The 24,187-nt window shown below is 37.2% G+C and overlaps 1 protein-coding gene across 1 annotated transcript in view; it reads right to left on the bottom strand.

Moving 5' to 3' along the window:
* Nucleotides 1-24,187, bottom strand: part of ANK2 (ankyrin 2) — a 310,369-nt gene that overhangs the window by 65,778 nt on the left and 220,404 nt on the right. Inside the window, 4 exon segments of the mRNA XM_006174671.3 lie at nucleotides 1,652-1,796; nucleotides 10,129-10,201; nucleotides 18,728-18,826; nucleotides 19,693-19,791. Of these exon segments, the coding sequence (XP_006174733.2) occupies nucleotides 1,652-1,796; nucleotides 10,129-10,201; nucleotides 18,728-18,826; nucleotides 19,693-19,791 (416 nt within the window).

The raw sequence follows: 24,187 nt of genomic DNA, 5'->3' as shown, positions 1-24,187 counted from the left end.
ATATCCAGAACACTGATACGGCACAAGACCTCGCTACCCTCACCCTCCAAGTAGCTCCTCCTTCTGATCCCACAAACCACTCTCTGTCTAAGTCATTGAAGCCACAAAGTCAATCAAATCTTCTTCTTCTTCACCTACCCCATGAAATCCATCACCAAATCTGACCAGTTTTATCTCATAGATAAATTCTCAAATTTTTCATTTCTAAAATGTTCCCCATGACTGCTACTACCAAAGTTCAAATCTTGTCTTAGTAACTTCCGCTAAAATTACTGCAATAGTTTCTCAGATGGTTGCTGCCGCCAGGTTTAACTCTTTGACAGTTTTCCTCTAAAATTCATCCTCTACCTCACCATCACAGGGATGCCAAATGCGAATGTAACCTTCCCTCCTTATACTTACATTTCAGCGACACTGCACTATCTAGTTTCTCTCACACACCATGAGTCTTTGCTCATTTTATTAAGGCTTCAAATGCCCTCCTCACCTTTCCTCACCATCACTACTCATCATCCTGTCTTGGTTTGGACTCATCTCCTGCAGGAAGCCTGAGCCTCAGGGTTCCAGTTACACTCAGTGGGTACCACTAGCCTTGTCTCTCTGACCCTTCATGAGACTATGAATGTAGTGACTGTATCTTAATCATGTCTGCATCTCTAGCACCTACCACAAAGCCAGCCCAGAAAGGCACTTATTACATGCACATCAAATTGAAAAAAAAAAAAAAAAAAGATAGGAGGAGAGCATTAGTACTCATGGAAAAAAAAAACTAAGAAAAGTTTGTTTTTGCTAGCTATCCATTTAGAATTGACTACTCTTTACAGTATTTATTTGTTAGACCCCAACTATGCTGGAAACAGCTTAAAATAGAGCGAAGATTAAAATGATAAACCTGGGATTATTGATTAGCAACAGACATTACACCATATGGACAACCTTAATCTTAACCTAAGCTGACAGTCATGCTTATAATGAGTTACCATGGAATGTTCTTAATCAGTTTGTCTTAAAAAATCATAAACATCAATTGCACTAATTATCAATAACCAAAAAATAAAATTGATTGTATATTTCAGAATATTATATAAACCTCCTCAGGTTTGGCTATGAAACCTAGGCTCCTTCAGATTTTGCTCAGATCACTTTTGGTATCCAGGCTCTTGGGGGATTCTGTTCTGATTCTTTTTCATAAAAAGTCAGTTCCAGGCAAAGTTTCCTTCAGAATTTGTTACTTTTTAATCCTTCTTCATAGCATACTTCTGTTCACAGAAACCAGGGCACATCCAAAAAAACCCAAGAGGACTGGAAGTATCTATAATTGCCATTTAGTAAGAGTGCCCATAAGGCAAAACTGTCCTTTTTATTTGCCTGGAGAAGAAAGTTGCAGATGATTAAAAACATCATATTTAATGGAAGTGGGCTCTTCATTGATCATGGCTCTGCTTCTTATGATGTTTGACTTTTACTAAGCATTAGTCTCTCCAGGCTTCAGTTTCCTGTGCTTTAACATGGACACTTAGAGTTGTCAGAGAACTCCTGAGAGCAGTGAGATGCCCCTTAAGTGTCAATAATTGTGTCTTCTTTTTAAATTACCATCGTAAAAATGTGTTGCGCTCACTTCTGATATCAAATGAAAGCTTTACATGAATACCTGTCAGAGCGTCCTCCCTCCAAGCTGTAACGCAGGTAATTCATACCATCCAGGAACTGACTGCTGGGTAGAGAGTCATCACCCAGTTCTTTTAGATCCTCGGGTCTAAGGTATTCTCCCCCATCACCTGTCATTGTGTCATCACCTTGAAATAATCATAGGAAGACGGAGAAAGAATTACCTGTTGAATATACACCAACTACAAAACATGATTACAATTGTGAAAAACATCAGAATAGCCTGACATCACGGAAACACTGCACACTAGAAGAAAACAGAACACACGCAATTAAAAAGTGCTAAAACTCAGGGAAACAATGTTTGACCCATTTTCTTATTACTTATCAAGAAGAATAATTACCTGGATTGGAATTCTTTTAGTATCAGTTTACCCATTTCTTTATCATGATAGCTGATTGACAGCATATATTATTTAACTTAACAATTAGTACAATATGTAGACAACTTAATGTAGTTTCAATAATTTTATGCATAATGTGCAGCATTAACAGTCTCTTCATATAATTGACAATAGGCTAAGAACTATCCACTGCTCTAAAATAAATATGAGATGATTAAATGGAGTAATGCAACTTGTAAGAGTCACAAAATATGCACATTTGGGAAAGAACACTAGGAGGAAGTGAGCAGATTGTGACATTTTAATAAACAACCTGGAATTTATATTTAAAAAAAAATACAGAGCATAAAAACAATGCTTTGTTGGAAACTAGATGGCTTCCCCAGGTGAAATACAGGGAAAAAAGTGAGTTAAGTAATTAAGCAGCGGCAGAAAGAGATGACTAAGTATTGTAGCTCTCATTTGGAAGCACAGATGGTAAGAGTACATTTCCTGCCCATGAACTGAAATAAAACACTTTCAAAAATACAAATTTCAGGGAATTCATTAAATAATACCTCATTCACGGAAATGCTCTCTGTACTGCTAATGTGCTAGGATGGAGAAATAATTTAGCTGAGATATAACTGTTCTTGATGATTCTTTAAGGGCATTAATCACATACTTAAAGCCTGATAACCTATGTAAGGGAAAACTTGAAGGAACGTACGTCACACCTATAATTAAGCTAAATATACTTTTAATCTCATTTGTTTAAAATAATTGTTCTACATCAACACTAAATTATTTACAAAGATACAGCATTAAAGAAATGTAAGATATGTCTTCAGCATTTCATTACTTATCTATATATTTATGATCCTAAGGGCCCATAACCAAAAGATGACTAGCTCTCTAAATTACTTAAGGCCAAAGATAGTTCCAACAAAAGACCTTCCAGTAAAAGGAGATGTAATTTATTCACCACTAGATTTTTGTCTCAAAAATCAATGCACTTGATATTTGAGTTACAAGTCTCATCATTAAAATGACTTTTGTTGTTCCTTCATTGAAATCATTAGATTTTTATTTAGCTTTAGCTGAGTGAGTTAGCCTATACAGAATAGAAATTGAGTCTGTAGAATCAGATAGACCTGGATTCATATTCTGGTTCTGCTACTTACTGGCCAGTTAATCTTCGTGAGCCTTAGTTTCTGCAAGTAGAAAATGGGAATGATACTAATAATCTACCTCACACAGTAGTTATATGAATTATATAACATATAAGAGTGTATAATACAGTGCTGGAATATAGTTATTGCTAGCCATTATTTTTATTACTACAAAATGGTAAAAGTGTTGACACAGCAGTGAAGTATAAGTTAAAATCTTTTAGGCAAAATAATTTTTGAAAAATATAAAGAAAAATATAATTGTGCTCTGTTTAAATATTTCATAAATCTGATAACGCTAATGAAAACACAAGTAAAATTTTAAAATTAACTTTGTTAATGTGGTTCCCCCCACCCTTGTATATATTCTCTTCTTCAAAATGTCCCCTCACAAAGCAAGATGGCAACAATAATAGCAACTTGTAGATAAATAACAATATGGTTGAACATGAAATGCATGATGTTGGTCAACTTTAAGGACCAAAAAGGTGAGAGGAAGGAGAGATTACTTTAGAATAGTGTAGTGGGTAGAGTTGTGTCTCTCAAATTTCATGTCCACTTGGAACCTCAGGATGTGGCCTTATGTGGAGGTAGGATCTTTGCAGAAGGAGTTAAAAGTAGGATTTAGATGAGCTCATACAGGATAAATGCTATGAGAGTGTTTTTACAAGAGGCAGGGAAGGACACACAGAAGAGAATGCCATGAAAAGGCAGAGGTTGGAGTGATGTATACAAGCCAAGGAACACCAAGGATTGTTGGCAGAAAAGACAAGAAAGAGATCTTTCCTAGGGTTAGCATGGTCCTCATAGACTTCTGGTCTCTGGACCTGTGAGAGAATAAATCTGATCCACCAACTTTGTGGTAATTTGCTACAGTAGCCCTAGGAAATTTCAGTGTACCTGGAGAAGGAATCACTGAAGGAGGATTTGGAGCTGGTCAATTGTTTGGGCACAATTTTGATGGACAGAGATGATGGTATTTCAGGGGCAAGGCCAGTGTGTAAGGGGTCATGCAGGGCAGCAAAAACAGTACGGATAAAAAAGTAATATGCATTACTTATTTAGAGAATACTAAGTGGAGTAACTTAGCAATAGTCAATGTTCCTGTTAGTGAACAATGGCAAAAAGTCCAGAAAGAAGGCTGGTGTCTGATTATAGTGATGAGATCACGAAGCTTAGACATTTTATTATAGGACTTGCGGGACTGGTAAATCTTTCCATAGGAGTATTTTTATGAATCAAATAAGTTGGGATCCCCTTTGGTTTATTTCTGAGAAAAATAAAAGTTCTAAGATCAAGCCTAAGAGTTGGCTTACCAAAATATAGGCATTGTCTGGTTTGAATATAAACCTAAATTATTTTCAGAAAAAAAGATGTTTTGTTAACATTTGTGAAGACTAAGTCTATTCTTACTTATGAAAAAGTGAAAGGACTGACTGAATGCAGGATATGTCATATAATACAAGTTGTACTTTATCTGTTGAGCAAGAGGTCTACGAAGCTTTTTAAAACTCAAAAGCCTGCTTGAATATACTCTCACTCTTTCTCTATCCCCTGCTCTACTACCTCCATCCCACCCCTATCCCCCAAGACTCTAAAATAGTTGAGCTTGGCTTTCTAGCATCAAATTTCTAATTCCATCCAGATTAGGGCATCCTCCTCATTCTCAGAGTCAATTTGCTTTTGCATTTCATCTTGTTTCTGCTACTTTGCCAGTTCCCACTACAGTCTCTTAGCAACCAAGATGGTTACAGGGAACAAAGACAACTCAAAATAAGCTTCAATTTCTTGATTCCTAAAGTTACTCAAAACTCCTTAATTAAGTAGGGCCAGCATTTCAAGTTTTCTGTCTTATTCCTCCCATCTTCCCTCTTGTCATCCCTTGGTAGAAAGAAGGTTCATAAGAGTAAAGGAAAGAAAAGGGAAAGGAAGAAAGTCTAGCTGGATTGACTCCAAGTCTGGGGAAGCAAGGCCTGGCATCTGCAGTTTTGTCTTGCCAGAGATGCAAATGGACTGCATGAACTTATTAGCCTTCCCTCTCTTATGCATGTAAAAATCTCATTAGAAGACAGAATGGAAGCAATTGCAAGAGTACATTTTAATCAAATAAATCAAATTTTGTGACTCTGGAGATGAGTCAAGGCACAATTTAAGAACCTGTGATTACACTGAGTTCATGAGATAGTGGACGTCCTTTACATTCTCCCTCACTTTCTGCGTTTTGGTGGTTTTATTACAATGCTGTCTGCCTTAGATAGCTGCTACATTAAAAAAAAAAAAAATACCCTCCTAGGTTCTGTGTTAACTAAATGTGAAGTTCAGGTGTTCAGGGACACCCCTGGAGGCCTTTGGTGTATAGCCTAATGTCTTGATTGTCTGAGAGAGAAATGGCCCAAAGATGCAAAGTCCCTAAATGCTGGTGTCAGTGGCCAGATGTTAAACCAACGTGGCAATTACCTGGAAAGGTACCTGTTTGGGTACTAATCTTGCCAGTGTTATAATAAAATATCTTTTCCAGGATATGTGTGGATAAGGCATGCTATTAAATAGTACATATCTGCAGTATGGGATAGAAAGTAGAAATGCCTATAGAAATGAATAGAATGTGAAAAATTAGTTTGGGAAAAAATAAAATTGCCCTAGTTGGTCGACAACTAGGAAATTCTACATACTGCTCAAGGCTTTAAATGTTATCAATGTGTCTAAAAAATAAGAATCATATCTTTGCCTTGTATCTTGGTAAGTGAGGTGACTTCCGCAGTCCAAGGTGAGCCTATCTTACCTTTAGATCCTCATCTTCTTTTATCTTCCTAGATACCCTGTCTGCTAGGCCTTCACCTTCAACTTCTGCTTCTCTGTCAGCCCTTTCCCCCCGGCCATAGAAACATCTATATTTCTGACACCTTTGAAATACAAAAATTTCTTCCTCCAACTCTTAGACCTTCTTTATTTCACACTTTTGAGTCCTCTTCCTTTCATAGCCAAACCTATTAAAAGAGGCTTGCTATTTTACAAATTAATCAGTGACCAAAAGATGACTTCCTCTTTGGAAAACCACCCTCCTTAATTTCTCTGACATAAATCTCTGCTGGTCTTCCTCCTACCGCTCTGAGTCTGTCTTCCCAGTCTCCACTCTCCTTAAATGTTGGTACGTCGCATCTGACCTTTCTTCTTATTTGATATGTTATCATTCTAATGTCAAGTGTCCACAGTGGAAGTGCATCAAAAGGAGAATATAGACGGTACCTCTGTATTTCATCCCAACACTCAGCCATTCTAGTGTTCTCTTGATTATTATACATACCATCCCAGAGAACCAGTGGAGAACTCTGTACAAACCACCCACTCATGAATCTCTGTGTATGAGGGACATGTGGGTCACATTTTCACAGGTATTTTAGTTACACGGGTGTTATAACCCCTAAGCCCCACCACATAATTTACAGCTGAGGAGCTGAGTCAGCAAAGACAGGGATCAGCTCATGATCCTATGAAGATGTAGAAGACTACATCTACAGCTTTGCTCTAGTCTGCACAGTAGAATACTCATAGGCTGAGCTCCCATTTCTCTTCTTCCATTTCTCTGCCATCTGGCTCCATCACGACTTATTTATATCATACTGGGTTGAGATTCCACAACCACCACTTAATAGCTGTGTGCCATTGAACAAACTACTTAACCTGTCTAAGTCTTAGTCCCCTCACTTTCAGGTGAGCTTTTTCTCACCTGAGAAACAGATGTGGGGAAATCCATAGCCTATCTTGTGTGGATGCTCTGGGGATTAAATGACGCAATGCACCTAGCACTGTAGATGTTTAGTAAATGTTTTATCTTCCCTCAGATATCTGCTTCCTTCCAATTTCTTCCTAATACACAATCTTTGTTTAGAAAAAAAAGAATTAATTGTTTCAATCATTAATTGAAATCTTTAATATACCCTAATTTCCTAGACTTTTCAGTTGAGAACTCAAACACTCCCCGTGGAAGCCCGGTATGTTTTAATGCATCAGCCAAACTGAATGACTAGATTATTTTGCCACTCTGTGTCTCTCTCATTCTTTCCTATCTCAGGACCTTCCCACACTGTTCCTTCTCTACTTCCTAAAAACCTGTGCCACCCTCCTATTACTCTGTCAGCTTCGACAAGTCCGTGAGACTGTAGTAGGACTCTCCCTCTCCTGATCTTCCCAGGCAGATGCGAAATGCAGATGACATAGTGCCTTCAGTTATGCTTCATTAATTTATACGTTCTCTCTCCATATATGTTCATCTTTGATTCCCCCATGGTACCAGTCATAGAGCTTTATACACAATAACATTGCTGTCACTGTCTGTTTCGATTCATAAATGGATAATTTTGATTGCTCTACTATAGCAAGTTAGCCTGAAAGGACATATGTACTTGGCTTGGATACTCTTCTGAGTATTGATTACAAGACTATTACTAAAACAGCAGAGCTGTAAAGAAACCAGGGATTGGTTAACACTGTCCAAATACATGTAGCTGCACTTTGTCCATATGAATGATGGTAGGTTCCATGAAAACATTTTAAGTGCATAAAAAATTGAAGGGTTGGCAATGTCACCTAGTCAAATTCCTTCAGACTAATTCTTGGTATTAAAAGGTACTTCATAATACTCAAATATACCCTATACAAAAAAATTATTCAACCTGAATATCTTTCTGGGGAAAAAATGTTAAGGTTTTGGCCATATCTAACCATGGAAAGCTTCTTCTCTCAACATAAAAGATGTTCTTGATCATTAGCCAATATCCCTGTCAAATCAAGAGTTTTTATCACTAGTAACTTTTAATATAGAATAGTTTTAATAAAAGTGTACAAGATATTACAGCTAGATCTTATGTAATGGGCAGGTCCAAGAGGATGTTTCATATAAATGGAATTTCTATAAATCCAGTAAATACTTTGAATGCATTAGCTGTTGGAATACATTAACAATTATTTTGGAAAAAAAGAACTATTTTTAAATTAAATAATCACTATCTAATTTATCTGATTTATAAGTTTAGATTTTCATGAATAGGTTTCCTTAAAGTGGTACCACATGTACTTTGGAAACTTCTTATTAAATAGAATATTTATCTTATTCATCTTTCCCTATATGCCAAAGTTCTCCCTAAATAATTTTTAAAGGTTAGTTTATCTTTATTCCTAGCTAATTTTAAAAAACTACATTATAACTACTAACTTAAAATATATTTTTAACCACATCGAAACCATATCTTTATCCAATAATGCTATGACTGCATACCAAGCAGTCTAACCTAGTTGTTGGCATGTTCATGTTAGTTCAATGTCAACTTATCAAAAAATTAATTTTTCTCTAAATTTGTATTCTAGGAAGAAATATTAGTTTTGGAAAAATATTATATAGTGTTCATTAGATAATTTAATTATATTAATAGGTATCATTAATAGCTTCAAAATCTTACATTAGTATAAGCAATTCATGGCATTAAGTTTCCAAGTTAATACAATCCACACACTCAAACACACACCTAAACAATTCCACTCATATTACACATGCTATTTCAAGAATAACAGATTAGTAGTAAGCACCCAGATTTACATAGTAAGCAAGTTGCTTCTAGCCAGTTAAGAAAAATTAAAAGCAAAGACAAGTTTTCACTCCAATAATGTCCTGTAGAGGTACCTGAATCACTAAGCACTTCCCCATCAATAAAGTGGTCACCAAACTGTTTAAGAGCTGTTCAACATATAAGTGAAGATAAGAAAGATGAGCATACAAAACAAAATATAATGTGCATATATGAATGCTGAAAATTGGCAAGTATTAGGATGGAACACTAAGTTATAATAAATACATGGAACCATTAGCTTTGGCAATATCTTTTAATTTACTCAAAGACACTGAAGCAACATTTGTTCATTCTTGTCATAAGTTCTTATAAAAGTTGACACAATGTCTGTCACTGATAGGTGAATTAACAATGGGTTCCAAATAAGGGCATCTCAATATAAAATTTTACCTTATGATTGTATCTTGAAGAACCTAAAGAAATAGTTTTACTATTTCTCCATAAAAGCAATTAGTATTGGGCCTCATTCCATCCTTTATGGCAATAAGTTTTCAAACATATACATTTGCCATGAACATAAATATGTACATATATATTTTTCAAACATGCAACTTGCCCAATAGTTGTACTGTTGAAACTTGGTTGCACACTTTACGTGCTGCATTCGTAATCTTTTTAGCAGATTTTGTTGTTATTCAAGAAAAGTTAACTCTTCCAGTTAAAGCAGAGCTGGAAAACCAGGAACCCTGCTGGCAGGACCTGTAGCACGATGTCCCCATAACCACCCAGGCAGTCCCTAGTGCTCCTTTTAAAGTCTCTTTGAAATCCACTGGCTTTGATAACATTTAGCTTTAAACTATAGGGGGCATATTTTCTGACTTAAAGAATAAAATTCTTATGTTGAATTTGTATGACTTACTGCTGTTCTATTTCTAATCCTCTCTAAGACTCTTTCCTCTGGATTTTAAACATGTTCTGTATGTTTGAACCAATGAAAGCAGATATTTCTCAATATACCATTGATAGAGTATACTGTAAGTTCTTTTACTTTAAGGAGTTTTAATAAAAAATCTACTTTAGCATAATTAAATGTATTAACAATAACTGTATTATCAGGTAGATATTTTAACATATAGCTAATTGCCAGTTTCTTCCCCTTTTCCCAGTCCTGTTATTTAGTAAGTCATTAAAGATAATACCAGTTGAAAATATATAAACAGAATCCTCCTTCCCCCAAATTGAAAAAGTGAACGTATTGAAATAAAGGTTCAAAAGTGACTTTAGGTGCCAAGATGCTGTCATCCACACCCACTGTAACACCTTGGTAGCTGAAAAAAAAAGAATGGTTTCCTTCATGTAAGACAATGATAGATGTCAAAGAAGACTGAATAAAAGTCTTACCCTCTTCATCAGAAACATCAAGAACCTCAGTCATGGTCTCAGGAACATTTAGCTTGTGTTTTTCAGTGATGGTCTGGAAAGACAAAAATCATTAATGCTCATGATAGTCTGGAAAGATAAAAATCATTAATGCTCAACTTAAAAACAAAAGTCAAACAAAAGATCAAAAGAATCAGCAAAGAGGTCATAGTCAATATGAGCACTCCATCTTCTACACATGTACATCTTGGAAGCTTAGTCTCTTATTCTCCTTTATGGAAACACATTTGTTCTTTCTGAAGATAAATGATCATTTACTCCAGTGAAGTCATACAAGAGAGAATTCATTAGTTTGAGTTCCCATTTGAAAAATAAATTATTTAGCAATGGCATTAATAGTCATGTTGGGAAATCAAATTAATATCAGGGCTTCCTTAAACTGAACCAAGTAATATCTCCAGGAAAGCTTTAATAAGAATCAGTGAACATATGCAATTTATTAAAAACAAAGCTATTGGAAGGAGGTTGTAAACAATGTGAAAGACAAACTATTTGGGCAGAAAATGTGATGCATCTCTTCTGGGATTAGAGGATCAACAGTGCAGAATCAATCATCCTTACAGTCTTTCACTGGGCTACAGTTCTAGCTTGTTGCTTATTTGCCTTTCACAATAGGACTCCAGAGTTGTCAAATCCCCTGCCTTCCATTCTGATGTATGATGGAAAGTTAAGAGACCAGTCTCTGGAGTCCAGCTGTCTGCGTTCAAATTCTGACTTCATCATTTATTAGCTATGAGGCCTTAGCAAATCCCTTAATTTCTCTGTGTTTCGATTTCCTCATCTGTACAATGTAGAAAATAATATTACTTCATAAAATTATTATGAAGTGAAATAATACATATAATACATAATACACAATAATAATACATATAAGAGCTCTAAGAACAGTGCTATATAATATGTTAGTATTCAAAAAAATATTAGCTAGCATAACTTACTATCTTTACTATAACTCAATATTAAATTAATCTTAAAAACTCTGAACTTTTTGGTCCTTCAGCATCAAGAAACATTGTGACTTGCACATACATCCAGAGGAAACTCTAATTTGAAAAGATACATGCACCCCAATGTTCATAGCAGCACTATATACATACAATAGCCAAGACATGGAAGCAACCTAAATGTCCACTGACAGGTGATTGGATAAAGAAGTAGCATATACATTTACACAACGGAATTACTACTCAGCCATAAAAAAGAATGAAATAATGCCATTTGCAGCAACATGGATAGATATAGAGATTGTCATACTAAGTGAAGTAAATCAGAAAAAGAAAGAAAAACACCACATGCTATCACTTATATGTGGAATCTAAAAAAAAAAAGATACAAATGAAGTTATTTACAAAACAGAAACAGACTCACAGACATAGAACACAAACCTAAGGTTACCAGGGGGGAAGGAAGGGGAAGAGATAAACTGGGAGTTCAGGATATGCAGATACTAACTACTATATATAAAACAGATAAACAACAAGGTCCTACTGTGTGTACAGGGAACTATATTTAATATCTCATAATAACCTATAATCAAATGGAATATGGAAAAGAATATATATATTTACACATATGCATAACTGAATCACTGTGCTGGGCTGTATACCAGAAACTAATACAACATTGTAAATCAATTGTACTTCAATTAAAAAAAAAGATGCAAGTTACGGTTCAAAAGGAAAAAAAATGAAACATTCTGAGTGCCTATTGCAAGCCAGGCACCGTTGTTCTAAACATCAGAGATACTATGGTGACTAAAAAAAAAGAAAAAAAGATAAAAATCCAAATCTCATGACTTTAAATATTTCCTAAAGATAGTTGAGTCTCAAATTCATATCTCTAGTTTCTTCACTGAAATTGTATTGAGTATACCAATTTGGTATTGTTATGAGAACTTTAAAAATCTAATCTCTCGAAATGAGCGTAAAATCTTCAACTACAGCCACCAAAATAAAGTAAGTAGGTTTTCTTGGTTTTGCTACATAGATATTAATGACTTACTTGGCTACAATGCCCCTACTGCCAACTCCTTTCCAAAAGCAGTAGAGAACTCCAAATATATTTTCAGGGAAGTTCAACTAATTAATTTGAAAATACATTTACATATACATGTATAATTTCTGTGTGTTGAGAGACTGATTAAATCATAATGTGATACTGCGTAGCCTTTCAGTGGCTCCCCATTTTCTTCAGAAAAAACTTAATACAATTGACTCTTGAACAATGTAGGTTTGAACCATGTGGGTCCACTTACACACAGATACGTTTCAATGGTAAATATAATGGCACTACAGGATCCAAAGGTGATTGAATTCATGTGTGCAGAACCGTGGCGATGGGTGGCTGACTCTAGTTACATTCGGTTGAACCCCCCATGTTGTTCAAGGGTCAGGTAAAACTGGCTCAGAAGACCTGTGGTGATGTAGTAAGGAGAGGTGGGGAAGCTTCTTTTCTCCCTGCATGCTACAAAGATGTTGGCAGACTGTGTTCTCTTATGCCTCTGTTTTTTCCATATAGTCTTTTCTTTGCCAGCAATATTCTTTTTTCTTTTTTTTTTTTTTTGGCTCATATGAGATGTAACTTCCTTGCAGAAACATTCCCTGAGCCTCCCCAATGAATGTATTTGTTTAACCGTGTTTACCTGCTGCTACTCACTCCTATAGCATCACAGACACATCACACACAACTGTACGTGCCTTATCCGCCTCCCACGTGAGAGTGTGAGTCATTACAAAGATTGTTTCCACAGAACCTGAAACACAGTAGCTGCTTCTCAAATACATAGCAAATAAATTGATGATATAAAATGATGTAAAATATACTTAAAATTCACATAATGACTAAACAGATTTTCTTTTTGGTAGCTACCACAGTTAAAGAAAAGGAAGAAATGGAGACAGTAGAGAAAGTCTTATGTTATCCAGATGAAGACACAGTTGAAGACTAGAATAGTTAATTCAGCTTTCTAGCATTTTGCTTATGATGTTTAAATAATTCCAAATGGAAAGACAAAAGCATCTACCTAAAGTTCTGGAGAGTAACAGGTGGTCAATAAATATTTGATGAAAGAACAAACTTAAAAAGACTATTATAACATACCATTTAATTCTAATTATAATATTGATTTATAAATTTAATACAGATAGATGATAACTTATGTTTCTTATCAGTAGTTTTCAACTCTAGCAACATATTATAATTATTAGACAAATTTAAAACGTACTGTTACTTGGGACCCAAAACAGGCCAATTAAATCAGCATCCCTGAAGACGGGGCCCAGCTAAAGATATTTTAAAAAGTTCCTCAGGTGGGTCTATTGTGCAGCTCAATTTGCAACCCACGCTCCTGTATCATGACAGTACAGAGATTGCAGAAAAATAACTTACTTTAAAAATTCAGGATAGAGACAATGACAGCCTATTTAACTATGACTTTGGGGGGAACTTATAAAATAAATATGTAAGCATGAATAAAATGATTAAAAATGTTAAGGGATATCTACTGTATTAGACTACACCAGAAAGTCCTTTTTTGCAGAAGTGTTTTAGAGTATTTGCCCTTCATAGGAAACATTTCCACAAGAGGATGCTTCTCTATTTGAAAATAACTGATGGAAATACTCTTTAAATGATTAAGTTATACTGCCTGACATTCTCAGTTTCTATTTGCAGATGCTTATAATAGGACTACATTTCCTCTGAACTTGTGAGAGTGGAAATAACTTTGCTTTAGTTTGGTCACTGAATGGTACCAAAGTTATCAGCAAATATATGTGGCAACAGAAAAAGTAACACACTGATCATATTGGTCATGGATTTTTGGGGTAAAGATAATAAAAATGATTTCTATATACAATGTAGTAAATATAGTATTCATTTGTATGTGACGTAGTGCTTGATCTTTAAAAGCTCAACAACAAATATTTGTTGAATAGATAATAAATAAGTCTTCCTATTACTCATGACTAATGTTGTAAGAAATGAATACATACTGTCCCTTTAAATAAAGTGTCCTTTGAAAACCTGATTAGCAAAACATAAATATGGCTTTATGCAACTGCCTCTGAATAGCCCATAGGAAACAAGGATATAACTAAATGATCATGGGCATCTCCTTTTGTGTATAATCTCAGAGTCTATGGTCAAGATAAAACTGCTTTAAAAGTTAAAACGAGTAGTGCACGATGCATAAGTTTAATAGTATGTAATTAAATCATATAATGTAGCAAAAAAAAAACAAATAGAATATGATAGATGGTAGACTATAATTTGTTTTTACATCTTTCATGATGTAGCAAATAAAACATGAGTCCTTAACATGTTGTTTAATAAGTAGGGGATAATATCCACTTTCTTTTGTGCAAAAGAAGTGCGCTTTACTGCCCTTCATTTTACTCTTCCCCCTGATCAACCATGAACCACATCCTCAGCAAGTCCCCGCATGACAAGTGCCCCTGGCTGGGATGCCACCTTCCAATGCCCACACACACTGGCTCCTATCACAGCCACACGTAAAACCTGGTTTTGTTCCCACATCTGTTATACCAATTGTACACATTAACATAATTTTTGTATATCAGTTCAGTATTATGTAAATAATATTTTTCTATCAGAACTAAAGTAAGTGGCCTGAAAAGTCTCAACAAAGGTGAGTCACCAAAAAATGACTGCTACTCAGGTGTAGTGGAGATAATTATAGCAGATTGGGAAAAAAAGACGTCAAAAGTTTAAAAGGTTCTGCACTCAGTCTATTGTCTCTTAAAGACAATACACAGGATAAATATTAGATAGATACAGATATTATAGGATACATACACATACAATATAGGATGTATTATTATGTTCTTTGCACAAGAATGACAGCTTAGTCTGCTAGTCAACAGATCTCTATTCAAAGAAAACATCTCACCTCAAAAGGTGTACACTTTACGTGTATCTACTGCATTGCCATTTTTATGACTCCCATTTTAACTGACATGGCAGAAGATAAGATTTATGACCAAAGTATACATAATAATGTAAATATAATGTCACTTTAATTTTAGCAGCTTACCCGGTAATTAATGTTCTACATCTCAACGATTATATGCAACATATAACACAATCACTTTAAATCTCTGCAAATAATGGATGACAGCAGGTCAATAAGTAGATGGATGAGTCCTATCTCACAGTTCTTCCAAACTACATTAGGACATGGAGCTTGTTGGCTCCTGTTGCCAGTAATGTGTCCCTCCCACCCTAATGTCCATTCTGGCAAACAGACAATGACTATAATCTCTGGAGAATGCTCAACTGTCTCATAGCCCCTGCTGGGTCTTACAAAGTAAAGTTGGAAAAGCAAAGGTTAAGGAAACAAACCATGATTCCAAAATGTCTCAGAAATTTCTGAAGCAGTGGCTTTTCCTTTACCAACTGCTGCCTTACTCTCCTCCCCACACAATGACTTTATTCATACTCTGGAAGGAGGGAGAGCAAAGGAAACTTTCTTTGATGGCTGAGAACTCACACAGCTGCTCAAAGGGCACATCGTAGGAAGCCAATGATGTGAGATTCGTCTGTTAGATGTGTGGCTGTAGTTCAACCATTACTTTTAAATGGAAGTAACAGTAAATTTAATTTTATTAATTTACATAATTATCAAATTGCCTCATGCTCTTCGCTTCCCACCAGGGAGTAGTTCCAAATTATTTTTAGTGAAGCTGTAGACTTTAGAAAATGATATTGAATCTGATGCTCCCATGAAAATCAATAAAGGACACGTCTTAAGTGAGTTTTTTGAAGTTGAAAGTTAGGTGAAAACATCTCTTTCACAAAATTCCTGTTAAGCTACTTTTAACAAAGCCAAGATCAGTTATGGCAGAGTGGTTAAGAACATGGACTTTGGACTCTGACAACCTAAATTTGAATCCTAGATCTCCCCTCAAAGTCTGGCATATTTGTAATGACTACATATTAATTATATTTTTAATATCATCAGTATGTGGGAAAAGAATGATGAAAATCTCTTCTGAAAGAGAGGCTGTGCAAAGTAAGAAGCCTCACATCCCAGACAGGAGTAAGTTCAGATATCCAGTCCTTAACCCCAAATTTCACTTCACAAAACAATAAAACTCACAATTCTAAGAGAAGCAGAAAGTAAAGACTGGGCAGCATCAAAACATGTAACCAATAAATCTACCCATTTCAATAAAGGGGAACTTGTTTAGTTAAGATGGGCCATGATTTCTTATTATCCCAACTGAAAACAGACACGCTATTATGTTTTCTATTTGTCTGTTGGCTTTTCACCTAGAAACTTGATTTCTGAGTACAGTGGGTTTTGGTGGAGCACTGCTTAGCTCGACAGTGTAGAGAATAATAGTTACCAGAAAAGAAAAAATTTCCCGTGGGAGTTCTATGAGGAGTTTTCATATCCCCCTTGAGCTAGATGTGTGGAGATAGGGCTGTATGTCTGATTTCTGACACCATATTTGAGGTCTTATTTAGTTACAGTATTTAGAAAGCTAATTGCTCCTCTTTTTAAATATATATATCTGTATAGTGAAAGTCATTCACTCTAAGTAATATTTATGAGCCTGAAATCTCTTTGAAATTGGACATGTATGTTCTATACCTTTGTTGCTATTAAAGAATTTATTTTCTTACAAAACTTGTCTCATTCTCCACTCCCACCACACTGTAAGTTGCTGGAGGGGTGGAGTAATGTTTTCACCACCGATGACTCTTTAGCACTGAGCACAGATCCAGCACATATTTTATATCCAATAAATACTAAGGGAGTGAGTTAATGAAATGAATGGAAGTCAAGCAGTTCAAGACAGCAAAAAAAACACAAGTTTGCCATCTAGTGGTCATTTGATAAAAATGTACATTCAGGATTCCCAGAACATGGAAGAGGTAATAAAGTTGAGAAAAACCATGATTTCTAAGAACAGATGTGTTCAGCCAATCTTGCTATTACAAGTTTCACTCATCTGAGATGTACACATTGTTTCAAAGATGCCAAATAAAGACACATATGCACAGGTCCTTAACACGAAGATTTTCCAGGTATAAGAAATCATACAGTAAGGAAAAGCCATTACAACTCAGCCATATATAATGCCTCAGAGTATAATGCTAGCTTGTGACGAGATTTGTTTCTTTCTTATATAATTTATTGAAGCTGTACTTTAAATCTTTAAAAATATTGTGACACACTGGCCAAAGGTTTTAAGATTCGACTTGAGAAAACAAACAGTGCCACTCTCCCATCTAAATTCAGTCTGTGTCCTGCAGCTCATTAATAAATCATATGCTACTCTATTTAAAACCTCACATCAAACCCACTGTATTCCATCTACCTCAATGCCTGTCGACAGGGACCTGCTCTCAGCCTGAAGAATAAAATTCCTCTCCTTTCCCCCACATCTAGCAAAAGAACCAAGTGTTCTAAAACTCTAGATGCATCATTCCTAGCTTGGAGCGTTTCCTAGAACCTCATTCACAATTTTTGTATTTGTCAATTCTTGATCTTATTGTCTCTTGGGAACCTCTAATGTTGTACCATTGCTCTACTTATCTACTTTACAAAGAGAAATTAAAGAGCTGTTGTTCTTAGAATTCATGCTTAAGGAGAAAAGTTAATAAATAAATGCAAAGAGAGGAGCACTTCTGCTTTCAGCTATGAGTCTCCCTCTCAGGAGGCCTCCTTTAATCTTTGCTCCAGCTAAATAGCACAAGAGCATTAGGACCCATTACTATCACGTCTTCCTCTTCTAGATTTGCACTGGCAAAGGTCAATGATGATCACTGTTCTCTCCTAAAGAATCAGCAGTCATATTTAAAGCAGTAAAAATTAAAAATGTTAAGCGCAGGGGGTTGGGATAGAGGTATAGCACAGTGATAGGGTGTGTGCCCAGCATGCATGAGGCCCAAGGTCTGGGGTTCAATCCCCAGTACCTCCACCACCAACAACAGCAAAAAAGAAACTAGCAACAAATTATTATTTTTTAAAATGTTGAATATATGCTCTGCCAAGATACAGACACCGTTTTCCTCTTAAGCATATTCAATTTTCTTTTTGAATACAGCAATAATAATCAGAAATAGAAAGAAAATGAGGATGGACTGCCCTCACTGGGAATGCATCTGGCCCAATTGTGAGCATAGTAGGTAGGCATCAAGGTCTTCCCAGAGGCTGGTGTAACCTTGGGGCTAAGATAAGAAGTTCGCTGTGGACTGTCCTATGACTTTGCCAGCAGTAGGTGTCACACCCAACTACAGCAAAAGGGCAGAGGGGTGGGAAAAAAAGAGTCAGTAACAGAAAAAGAAACTAAGTATTATTAAAATGACATGCAAGCATGTTAGATGGATTTATGTTGATAAAGGAAGCTGGAATCCCTGTATTAGTTGTGTAAATGCATTTACATCTGCCGATTTCAGTGGATGTTCTACAACATGCTCACCAAAAGAAGTTAATTCAACACGGAAAGATCAAAACATTTTATAAGTGAAAAAGTACGTGGCTTAAAAACCACGACAATGGCGCCGAAGCCAGTGGGTTCCTTTTACTTACCGTGGTGGTGGTGGTGACCTCCTCGGTTACAACCTTCAGGGTGTCCACCACGGAGATGTAGCCCAGACGCTTAGCAATCGCCAAGGCAGTGTTGCCATTCTGAAGGGAGAGTGAAAGAGAGTGAGAGCCGGGAGGGAGGACGGCAATGTGAGCCAATGAGCTCACCCGCGGCTCCACATGAGCCAGCATTTCCTTCCAAAACAAGGCACAGCTTAGGAAAATCACTTGTTTTTACCATTACATCTGAATCTGTCTTTGTAACTTCTTGAGACTATAGCCCAGGTCACCATGGTAACACAACAAGCTGCATCTGCCCGCTCTTTCTAATAAGAAGCACTTGACTGCTTTAACCCTAAGGTTGTCAAACGGCTCTCCGAATTCTGTATTGTGCTTAGGAAAGTAACTCGTGAATGGAAGATGAGGCCTCCAAAAACTATTCAAGCACCAAGTACACTCACTCCTCACTGAGGTCAGGCCATCTGCTGCAGGTAAGATGTCACCACGGGGAACACAGTAACAGATTTAGCTACAGCTGTGCGGAAGCTGGGGCTGCAGCAGAATAACACAAGCCAGCAATTCAGGCCCCGGCCCAGACCACTGGGGATCCCGGTTTGTTTAATTGCACCGCTTAGTTTACATTTCAATGGCTACGCATCCCCCAAGTCTGAGCCAGCGGTCTCGGAAACTGTGCTCCCTTAAGAAGGCGGGGCGGGAGGGGACTCGCTCACAGCTCAGAGCCAGCTGGCCGCGGGGCAGCCCCGAGCGCAGGGCCCCCTCTCCCCGGAGACTGGACCGAGTCAAGCCGCTGCGCTCCCTTCCCGTACCCGCACTCCCGGCGAAGTCGTGCTGATTTCTGGAAATCCTGGGCTTTCCAGAGTAGAGTGCCGGGGGCTTATTTAAAGAGGATGCTGGGGTGGGAAAGGAGGAAGGAGCGGCGTGGGAGGGGCGGCCGGCGCCCGCCTTACCGCGGTGGTGGCGTTGGGCTTGGCCCCGTGCTGCAGCAGGACGTTGATGATGTGCGTGTGGCCCTGCTGGGCGGCCTGGTGCAAGGGCGTGTAGCCGTTCTGTGGACCACGGGGGCGGGCGACCGAGCAGCGATGTGCCAAAGGAAAAGGAAAAGGAAAACTAGGTTAGCCTTCATTTTGAATTTCTTAGCCTTATTTACAATCAAATAATCAGGGATGCCTGTTTATTAGGCGAGCAGCATACCAGCAACCCATTTCTCGGCAGCAAACACGCCCTCACACCTTATGGTCCGCTAATCAAAGAGAAGAGGCTGGCTGATGAAATAGCAAGATAAACAGACTCCAAATTATAACCATTATTATCTTTTCACCAAGTAGCATTTTCATGAGCATTAGAAAGGGGTTTGCTGGAGAAGATTTATAATGAGAAAGTGCATTATCACAGTGATTTCTTCACTAGGGAAAAAGGTACAAACCACTACTTTTTCATCGTGACTTCCCTTCTCATTAAACTTTGGGCTAGCTTTAAGAATTCTAAGTCAATGAAAGTAAATCTAAATCTCATATTGCTTTCAGAGAACAGCTTCAGTCAAAGACGAGCACACTTAATAGAAGGTTTCATTGGAAGCTGGGTGGCCCACTTTCAATAAATGTCTTTCAAAAGTAGGTTCTTTTTAACATTCTGGTCTAAACGTTCACTCAGATGAAAGTTCTGTAATCCATGATTTGTGAGGAACTGCAGTTAAGATTAGTGGAAAGCCAGTCTGGCTCAGAACTCTAGTGGGTGGTGGGTTTGGTACAGGTTAATTGCAAATAAACATTAATTAAATAAATTGCACTAGACTCCTTGGAGACACAACAAAACATTAATAGTGATCATGTATTAAGCATAATTTTATGCCAGATATTGGACCTTGTATTTATTGTCTCTTTTAATCTTTACTACCATTCTGCAAATAAGTGTATTTAGTACATAGTAGGTGTTTTATAGGTAATGGGTGACTAAATGAGTCCACAAAAAAACTGATTGAATAAATGAAGGATTTTCTCATTTCAGAGATGATGACTGAAAATAGCAGGGTTAAGTAATTTCTTCACTATCATTCTAGGTTCAGAACCTATGGAGAAGATAATGATAGACAATGACCATAAGACTACTTTTTTATTATCAACCTGCCTCACTACCAATAAAATTTCATCTATATATTTCAGACCCAAGTGTCCTGGGCTCTAAGTTCTGGGTAGCCCATTCACACCTTAAACTTGTAAGAGTATCTTTCCCTTACATCTAGTGTCACTGCCTCCTCATGACCAATATGTTAAATTACATGGGAAGCATTGTCAAGTAAGAAATAATAGAAAGCCTTCTTTATGTTGTGTTTATATAAGTATATGGTATAAGTATTTCATAAATTCTATGAAATTCCTAGAAGCTTGATATGTCCTGGTATAACTGTATCAGTCATAATTCCAGTTCTTATCTTAAACGTTGTGTGTCCAAATGTCCTTGTCAATTCCAAGATCTTTAATAACGGGCATTTTAAAGTCTTTTTTGTCATTTGCAAAGAGTTAGTGTTTTACTCTGATGCTTTGTAGAAGTCTTCCAGCAAAAGTGGTTCATCTTCAGAATAAATCAAGAAAAGAATTTTTTGACAAGTGTGGGGTTTTGATAACTTTTAAGATCATAAAACTGAATTGGTGAGAACAAAGACTGCCTTTGAATCTCCTTGGAAGGGACTATACCAGATCTTACTATTCAGATGGCAGCTAAACTTCAACAGTTTGAGCCTTGGGTACACATTTATAAGTTAAAGAAGACTCCACCTGACATCTGGTCCCATCCGAATGCCAGAGACCTCCAAATCAAACTGACTAAGAGAAGTAGCTGACATTAAGGGAGACTGCTTCTTCCCAAGATGCCAGATCATGACTTCACTTTAACTAAACATGAAAACCTCTCTTCTCCTTTTTTTTCCTTTACTCTTGCCTTGGCCAGGAAAGATAATGCTACCATTCATATCTCCCAGGCCACTGCTAAGAGGAGTAAGCTTGCAGACTGCTGGATTTATCATCAAAAACTCTGATCTGTCCTTGATGCTAGAAACCCCCAGACTTTTTCCCTGTCTCTGGTTAACACCCCAAACTTGGGGTGCCCAGGTTCTATGTAAAGAAAGGGATACAAGATGAGAATAACCAGAATACAACTGCCTGTGTGGCCCACAGACCCTTAATACCAACAGGCAATCATGACTCAAAATTAACTCCCTTTGACAGAACCCTGCTTCCCTGGTTAGGGGTCAGTGCTAACGAGGAATCTTTCCTTAACTCTTGAATATACTGCAGATTCTATTGCTAAGATAATAGCTGCCCAACAAGATCTTTAGACATTCTGGCCAAAGTTGTTCTTGATAATAGGATAGCCCTTGATTTTCTTTTAGCTGTGCAAGACCAGGTACTGGGGTCAACACCACCTGCTCTACCTGGATTAACACTTCTGGGGAAGTTGAAACAATTGCATAAGATCACTGGGCAAGCCACTTGGACTCCTTCGATGAGGTCTTTGACTTGGTTGATTTTGATTGGTTTGAGTTTTGGGCATCATGCCTCTGAAATGCACTCCAGAAATGAAGAATTATCCTACTTATAATAATCATAATAATCTCCTTGGTGCATTGTATTCTCTCAAAAGCTTTATTTATTTTTGTTATTTTCTTATTTTTTATGGAGGCACTAGAGATTGAACCCAGGACCTTGTATATGCTAAGCACACACTCTTCCCCTGACCTATACCCCCACGTCATGCCCCCCCGAAAGCTTTAAATATGTGTTCATAGCCACTTGCCACAAAGCAGATGATCTCCCTAAGAATGGAACATTAGAAAAGGAACAAAGAGAATGACCAGCTTAAAGACTGTAAACCTGAGGCTGTGATCTGTGACTATCACATGGGCAGAAGAAACATCACAACTTATGGATACCAAAGGGATGACAAAAACCATGAAAACTTCAGAGAAGTGGGGGGGGGGGGTGATGGCTTAAATATTGATCACATCTCAGTTAAGCTGAGAGTCTGATCAAAAGGAGGAACTTGTTAAACATAAAACCACAGGCCCAAAATGGAGTCGCTTATGCTAGGCCACACCACCAAGCTGGGGCTTAATACCTAAGCTAGCTGAAGCTTTCCCCAGAAATGCAGTCTTAACGGGTCAGTCTGGTATTTTCTGGTCGGCACCAGGGAGGTAATCTGTCACACGGGCCCCCTCCATTCCCCGAAAGGTGAGTTACTCTGCCACACAGTCCACTTTCACCCCCAAGAGGTAGGCTGCCTAAGCCTTACTCTTTTTTGTTTAGGACTTTCTTGTCCTGCCTTTAAAAACCTTTCCCTTTCTGTAGTCCTTTGGAGCTCCCCTCTGTTCGCTTGACAAATGCTGCCCAATTCATGAATCTTTCAATAAAGCCAATTAGATTTTAAAAATTTACCTGGTTGAATTTTTTTTTTTAACAATGCTCAGGTTGCCGTATGATTCCCTCTAAGCTGTCACTATGGCCTTTCCATCTATGGGGATGTACCACGTGTGTGACTAACTATCTGTCTGACTGTCCCTCAGGCTGGAATAGCATCAGCTCTGCCATGTCTGATACACATCCCTGCAATGGAATGACCTCAGGAAACCTGGAGCTATAAATCCCCTACAGGGACTCTGAGATATGTATCACTCCTACATGGACTCTGCTCTCAAATCGGGTAATCCATGGATATTTGAGGAGCATCAAGTATGCGATATTTCTTTTCCTGAAAAACTCTCCCTTTCCATTGTGTTTATAAATATTATACTGAAGTTTTATAAACTTTTCCAAATTTTCATACCAAGTGATGGATGTTTAAGGAGTAAAGGAAATACATATGTTTATATTTTCATAGCAACAAAACAATTTTTAGTAACTATGGTTACATATGAGAGGCGAGGAAGAAAACATAATTCCTTCTCCAAAAATGTCATTCTACATAAAATTATGAAGTGTTTATTAAATGAAATCCTTTGGGTATCTATCTATCCACTTCCCTGCAGATACATAAAAAGATGTATTTGTTTCCAAAAGCAAGTAAAATCTAAAAAGTTCACTTTTTAAAAAATCTGAAAGTTAAAATGAGATTTTTCTCTCAACCAAATGTCTACTTGAATGCAGATCAAACTCCAGGGAGGCAAATGATGTTATCCAGACAATATGTTTGGCTTCTAAATGTTATAGCCAGTTCAACAAACACTTAACAAAACAAATATGATAAAGGTTTTCAAGTTCTGCCCAAATCTCATTGCATTGTTGCATTTATGCCTTTCAGGAGAATACCTGGATTCCAACGAGAAAGTCTTTCCTGTAGTGCTTATATGTGAACTGACCCAACAGAAATCCTATTACATGTGAATGCCTGAGAATTCATATTTGGAGCTTTTCAATAAGTCTCAAAGTACAATTGCACAAGAACTCAAGAATT

Source organism: Camelus ferus, chromosome 2 (assembly GCF_009834535.1).
Source record: "Camelus ferus isolate YT-003-E chromosome 2, BCGSAC_Cfer_1.0, whole genome shotgun sequence".
Lineage (NCBI taxonomy): Eukaryota > Metazoa > Chordata > Mammalia > Artiodactyla > Camelidae > Camelus > Camelus ferus.
Note: the sequence above shows the minus strand (reverse complement) of the source record. Positions and strands in the feature narration are given on the sequence as shown.